Here is a 7,500-nt window from a genome sequence, read left to right as displayed (position 1 = left end):
AACCGTAAAGGTGCACGTGATCACCCTGTGTCAACTGAATGAACTACGGGAAAGAATGTTTCAGAGTAGAACAACGTACTTTTTAGCGAAGAAACTTCCGTCGTTAGTTAATTTTGTTGTAATATTTAACTGAATATTTCTTCTGTCGGGTCAGGAAGCCTTCTTTGTCGGGTTCCTGAGAAACGTATCTATTTTGACTTCATGGTGAACTATTTACACAATCGAGAGGTTGAGTGGCCGTGTAATTGAAAATCTAAACATCTATGAGATACAAAAACAGACTTGCAAATTACCGCAAATCACAATGCTGACAAGCACAAAAGCGAAGAAATGGTTAAGTAAATATGAAGTTTGTTACTATCTGAATGTATTTGGGCCAGAGTATTAAAAAGGGGATATATTGTCACGCAAATTATGTAATTTCATGACACTCAAAATTCGCAAGAAGCGCGAGTTTCATGTACACAATCTTCGCACTAGCAAGTCGCAGCAATAAAATTGGATTAACCAGGAAGTTAAAAGAATATTGTTAGCTTCCCAAATAAATTTCATCTTGCGCTACAATGACAAAATCATTTGTCAGAGAAATATAATTCCTTTCTCCTAGTCTATCCTCGTGTATCACATTTCAACGCACGTATGCAAATTTGTTAACTCATTTTCAACCCGATTCCCGGGAAAAATACATAGTAATAGCAAAAATATTATTTGTCGTCAAGTGTTGCATCTTTTATGTTCAAATAACAGCTAAAAATAAAGATTTTTTTAACGATCTATCCGTCGGCTTCCTGGGAGAATACTCTCTAGAGAGTAAAGGAACTCCGACGTTAAATTAGGTGTACCTTTACCTTTAACTAGATATTTTTTCATAATTTAATATTATCTCTCAAAATTTGCACAACAGTCAAATCATAAAAATAGCACCGCACGGGACAAATTTAGTCGCATTACCTCTTCGTCGAATTCTAATGCTTAACACAGGAATTTTTAGTTATTGTGAAAATCTTTCTATATTTGTTAGCAATCATCCTTTCAAATTTCAGAGAAAGCAACCGGTCTGCGAATATTTTACGAGCTTCTTTCAATGGGATGTCAAAAGGCGAAGTGGATGTTTATATATGCATAATCGGGCAAGTTGCGCGTGTGACCCGTTATAAATCTTTTTTCACAAAATGTTCCCGAATAGTCAAGTATCACCACAGAAGAAACGAAAATCATTCTAAAAGCTTATTTTACGCAAAAAATAGGTTCTGGAGGTAATTTTGAGTGTGGCAATCAAGTTTACAGCAGATGACAAATGCAAACTTACGAGCCATGGTATATTCAATTAAGTTAACACAACAGAAAGGAGTCGCTTATCTTATATTTTGACACGAAAATGCTTTACTATTGCCTTAAAAACTATCCAGTTAAGCTCGCATATTACACATGATGAATTCATAAAAGCCGCCATTTTCCAGCGAAATGCTTTTTGAAACAAACAACATATGTGCTATAAGAGGCAAAAAACCCTTCCTATTTCATTTAAACGTGCGTGAAGACAAGAAACTCAATCGTGTCAAATTACACTCCGTGTCAAAAACGCAACACGGTAAATAAATTTCCCACGAGTGTTTAGCATCAAACCCTTCACTGAAAAACCCTTTACTTGAATTATCAAGCAAAAAATGGGCAACAAGCTTTCTTTCAAATAATTTTTGACTAACAGGAATTTGTGAAATTTCCAATTGTTAGCAGAAGACTGTGCAGAATTGAGTACAGATCCAAGTCTCTGTTTTGTTAAACCCATAAGTTACTAGAGAATTTTCCATCTGATTTCAGCGTTCTACAAAACACCACACTCGTACAATATTAGAACTACATCTCACTTTGATTACGGCTCGACGGGCGACAGATTGTTGTCGAAGTCCATTACTCGTCGCTTCTAAAATTCCAGATTTTTTTTTCGGCGCCTTTCTTGTTCAGTATCCAATTGACTTTCCATTATTAAGCTCCATAAGGGTATATTTTGCTTAAAAATCCACTAAAACGCCATTCGCGTTACTTGACTTTCGACGCCATTACCGGTTACGTTGATCATTCCACTGTGTCCACCAGAGAAATCTACGCATTTCCCACTACCCTCTCGATCCTAAGACAATAGGCGCAGAAGGCTCTATGCATAAAGACACCACTTAGCAGGGGAGAGACAGGCAAGACTTTTACCGACACGGAAAATAAAAAAAAAAAAAATAATCTACCCATTTTCCGACTGGTTTGCCATAGGCAACCCAGTAACAAAACAATAGACGGAAACCTTCACAATATAAAATGGAATGTCACTGGTTGTCTTTGATGTGTTTAAGTAGCAATCTTGTTTAAACTTCGACTTTCATTATAAAATCATTTGCTAATGGGGCAAACTTCCTCAATATTAAAAGTTTTATCACATTTTGCCGCCTCAAGTGAACTTGTTCAAAAGTTTGACATTGATTTTATTTGCTATACGTAAGCAAACCCGGTAATAGTGGGAGTTTTACACATTTTGCTGCCCAAGCAAACTCGCTTAAAACTTGGACTGTGTTTATATTTACTACCTGAGCAAACATGCTGAATAGTAAGAGTTCGATCAAATTTGTTGCCCCCAAGCAAACTTGTTCAAGACTTCGGTTTTGACCACATTTGCTGCCCAAGCATAATTTCTCAAAATTTAGAGTTTGATCAAATTTGCCACCCAGGAACAATAATTGTTCAAAATAAGTTTGTTATCAAAATAGGTTTGTTATCATGACTAGAAATGATGCCTTCCTCCTGGTGTATTTTGCATAGTGACGTAAATAGAGCCTTAGTCTGTATCTCCGTGGGGTTTGATGCTAGAAAACTAAGCATGTGACAAAAAGAGGCTGTCATCAGATCGAGACCAATACGCGTGCGAGAATCCACGCGAGGGTGCCCCTGCAAACAACAAAAGAATCTTCGAGGCGGCTATTTTGGTGTCCCTTATAGAGAAAACTCTCGATTCCTTATTGCAAGACCACACAATCACCTAAATTTGAACAAAATTAGGATGCGTTCTCTTTCGTTCGAACGCAATTGCATATTTGTACAATGCACCTACCTTCTCGTATCTGTCTTTCACCACGGACAGCAAATACATAGCTTTGCCGTTTGTCACTTGATGTCTGTGACGTCAATTTCGTTGCAAAGTCTCTTCCGGTCGCCGTCCGTGAAAGACGTCGAGTGCTTGGGCACCAAATACGTCGAATTTCAAACCCAACCCAGGAATGAAGCCGCACTCGTACATCTAGCAAAGGTCGCTAGTTGTCTAAAGTACTCTGGAGCCTTGCTAGAAATGCTATTTTTGGCACTTTCCTCCAGATATTTCTTTCAAAAAGTGAAACATAGAAATCACCAGCAAGATTTTTACATCCTTGAAATTTTATCCCCGGCACTACACGGTTCTGGCCTTGCTGTTTTCACCAAGTGGATCATGGGTAGGTGGCAGGTATGCGATAACAGCGTCTTATTTGCAAAACTAACTTAAACAATATAAAGCATCTGATGATTCATTTTTTAGAAGCCAATTTAAGATTTTTTTTCAGCATTCAGGCGGAAATTGTAATTTGGGTGAAAAAAAAAATCCTGCATTTATGTATTTTCCTGGTTCAAACACTCTCAAGTAAATTAAGGCATGTGCCCCAACCTGGCCCTAAATTATTGCACAAAAAAGTAAGGGGGCGGTGTAACTTCTGAAAGTTTAGTAATAACAACCTAAGAGGTTCGCAGACTAATATCTATTATTATTATTATATGTGTCACTAGCTCGATTTTGATTGGCTATAAGCACGCAGCTAATTCTTGCTTGCTCTGTTTCTCTTACGTCATACCTACAATCAATAGATTTTATATATTTAGAATTGACGTCATACCTACAGACAATAGTTTTATGCATGCAGAAGTGACGTCACCTAACACACGAACCAGCAGTTTGATCAGTTTTGTCACGGCGGAGCTCAGCTCAGGAATATGCATAATAAAACAATTATTGAATTCGGTTTTCGCATGTTAGCGATAATTATCAAGGCCTCAGTTTGTGTTATCCGCCTCAGCCTTCAGCTTCGGCAGATAACACAAACTTTGGCCTTGATAATTATCGCTAACATGCTCAACCTCATCCAATAATTGTTAATTGATGTCCATGACGTATGCAAATGAGGTCACGTGACTTGCTAAAATTTATTTCACTTCGATACAATTAGATTAGTCAAAATGGTAAAAGAAAACGAACTGTCCTTGGCCCTTTGTTAAATATGTCTTTAGTTTTAGAAATGCATTCTGTACTAGTGCCAGTCCCCTATGGAAAGTGATTTCTTTTCTCGGACATTCATTTCAAATTTTCTTGAAATGTCCAAGCACAAAAATGATGTACCCAAGAGTGTTAACATCATGAAGGTAAATCCAGTCACCAGAAAATGATAGAAAGTGTTGCCGTTTAGCTGAGAAGATTTCTGTGCTAAAATAGCTTTGACATGTCACGTGACAATATATAATATATTATATAAGGTTTCACATCTAATTGCTGCTATCGATGTCCCAAAGTTATTTCGTGTTATGCAAAATGCTTCAATAGTTAGACCACCGCCTCACTTATTTTCATAAAAGAGATCTGGGCCCAGGCCTTAATTCACCTGAGCTGTTATCGTATTCTTTCAAATAGTTCTGTGTTCGTCTTTTCCAAACTAGGGAGTTTAATTTAGCAAGGATACCGGCAATGTAAACCAAAACAGTACTCCAAAATATAACTTAGCGTTATTGCGAGTTTTTCGCGATTATTTCGTCTTGTTCGCGTCGTACAATACCGTTACGAGCCAACCATCCTGTAAATGGAGGTGTACAAACGGTCTTACAGTTCAGATAGTAAATGAATGGTTGACTGATTGTTGTACGCTCACGTTGTCGTCAAAACCTAAAATTTGGCGATTTTACTTTTTTTTTTTTTTTGGTGGAGTGCGGCAAAGAAATGCACGGAAATTTGTGCTGCACGTTGAGGTCGATTTTATTTCCATTTTTAACCAATAATATTCTTGATTTGAGGCGTTGCATGTCGTTGCCGTATATATAGCCGTCGTTTTCGGGTAAACTCTATCTCTACTAAAAGTTTGGAGGAACGGGACAATAATATTACTCTATTCCATAACATTTGTAGTTGGTTTTAAATTTGTCTTTCATCCTTTTTTTGTAATAAATGAAGTCAAGGATTGCCGCCAGGCGGCACTGATTTTAAATACAACGCCCAGAGTAAATATGTACTTAGTTTAAATGGACAATTGACGTTATAACATTCCGGTGTTGTACTGAAAAGCTCCAGCAAATTCACTTGCAGTTAAAAAAAAAAGCATTCTCGTTTGCATGGTGTAACGCAAGTCCTAACTTTGTAGACTGCAACACGATTAGACGCATTGAAAACTGAGCCAGGAAAGCTGTTTTGAGTTGAAAGCGGCAGTTTAAACTGAATATCGCGCATCGGTATGCAGTGCAAGAGCTGCTTTAAACTGTCAATAGCATTACTTTTAGCCGTCAGCATTATTAGAGAGATAGCCTCAGAGCCTAGATGGCGGTATAGTCGTAAGCGAAGGCGTTGTCGCGCGAAGAACTGCGTCCCTGGACAATGGAACAGCTGGAGCTCGTGTTCCCACAGCTGTGGACCTCATGGAGTGTCAAGACGAAGCAGATCGATAAGACCTGCTAGCTGCGGCGGAACTTGCTATGCATCTGCTGCCCAGGAGAAAGCATGTAATCGTTTTTGCATGAATGGTGGAACACTAATTCGCTCTTATTGTTACTGTAAATCTGGCTACAAGGGCGACTGCTGCAACGATGGTGAGTGATTTTGTACAGTTGTTTCAAAGACAATGCATATAACTTCATTATTAACTGGAGACCGACTGTACAAAAGTAAACGGAGTTACCGGGACCTCCTTCGTCCTGTATTTCGAACCTTACATTTTTCCACTAATTGTCTTACATTAAGATCTCACAATTACTTAAACTTCGCAAATCTGCATTTTGGCACCCTGTCAGTGGCAGACAATTTTGCGCCAACCTGCAAAAAATTCGAGAGGGTTGTCAAAATCCTTTTGGGAGTTAGCATTAAGAAAAACAATGAGTTTATTTTTTCTCAATAGATCATCGAGATAGAAGAATTAATTTTAGTCATCCAATAACAAATGTTTTCCCTAAAGTTCCAGGTATTTCTTTAATTTAATGAAGACAACTGAGAGCTGCCCAGACAACCTTCGACAAACTTTTCTCCAACTAGGAATTTGTCTAAGGCGCTCATCAATAGAATTCCACTTTTGTCATATTAAGATAATATTTATTGAGTGGGTGGCGTGGCGTTTGTCGCTTCATTTTAAAGGCTTTAAGGACTATGTAAGCGCTTACCCGCAAAGATGGATTCTCTTGAGTAACTTCCTGAGTGGTTGGAAACAAGTGAGACCTGCCTAAAATCAATTTGACGAAACAGCGCGCATTAAGGTCTGTTTCATTGACGCAAGCATAAGCTTAAATCTAATTTGCATACTCAGCAGTGCTTTGATCATTAACTGAATACCTTAGCTTGTGCTAGTTCAAGAAACACCAAACAACGGCAAGTGAATGCCGAGAGTAAAAGTGCCCCTGTGATAAAAAAAAAGTCACTTCCTTTTTTCTTCTAATTTTGAAAATGCGTTTGCTTTAAACACCTGACTGGCAATGTGCAAAACCCGAGTTTAAAAGTCTAAACGCCCAAAACTCCCGTGCTGCAGGTAATTCTGTGACGTACACACGCATTGCATTCTTAAACTAGTGAGCCTTCATTTTCTCCTCGATCCAGCTCTCTCAAGATCTTAAAGCTAGTAATGGCGGACCATTAAATAGGAAAATTCCAGTTAAAATACACGAGCGTCTTTTTGAAATCAAGGCTTAAAACTTTGGTCGCTTGGTGATGAGTTAACATAGTTTTGAAATCCAAAGTAAAAAACGAATTGATTTTTTGGTCTTAGAGGGCACTTAAAGGTTCACATGCAACCAGGTTCAATATCAGCCATAGCATGATGTTACTCTGACTTGAATAAATTGAAATGTAGTTTAATAAGAGGTTACAATTGAAAGACACAACGTTCGAAGACCCAGCGCCCGCTTTAGGCGCTAGTTAAAGCGAGCCTTAAATATTTAATTAAAATAATTGGGCATTCCCGAGTTCATGTCTGCCTCCTTTTAAAGCGAGTCTAAGTGCAAAGTTTTTGTGATGGTAAATTAGTTCTACTTTACATATGAATGAAAACTAATGTTCATAAAAAAACTTCGCACTTAGACTCGCTTTGAAGAGAAGGCAGAAATGAACTCGGAAATGGCGTATTGCTTTACACTCATGCAACGAATCAGAGGAATAACCAAAGTATAATGTTTTCCTTCTCTTGGCGCTGCACGGCTGAATTTGGTACGGAGTTTGGGCAATAATGACATCTGCGGTAGCGAGAA

The 7,500-nt window shown here is 38.2% G+C and overlaps 1 protein-coding gene across 3 annotated transcripts in view; it reads left to right on the top strand.

Annotated features, from left to right (window-relative positions):
* Positions 1-5,319: 5,319 nt before the first annotated feature.
* LOC137992404 (A disintegrin and metalloproteinase with thrombospondin motifs adt-1-like) overlaps positions 5,320-7,500 on the top strand; it is a 27,252-nt gene continuing 25,071 nt past the window's right edge. The window contains exon 1 of one of the 3 annotated variants that reach the window (XM_068837737.1): positions 5,320-5,859. In XM_068837737.1, the coding sequence (XP_068693838.1) occupies positions 5,508-5,859 (352 nt within the window). In that variant the 5' untranslated portion in view covers positions 5,320-5,507. The remainder of the gene's footprint in view (positions 5,860-7,500) is intronic. The other 2 variants (XM_068837735.1, XM_068837736.1) reach the window with 2 other exon arrangements.

This window comes from Montipora foliosa, chromosome 2 (assembly GCF_036669935.1).
Source record: "Montipora foliosa isolate CH-2021 chromosome 2, ASM3666993v2, whole genome shotgun sequence".
NCBI lineage: Eukaryota > Metazoa > Cnidaria > Anthozoa > Scleractinia > Acroporidae > Montipora > Montipora foliosa.
The sequence above is the reverse complement of the archived record's forward strand: the minus strand, read 5'-3'. Positions and strand labels throughout refer to the sequence as shown.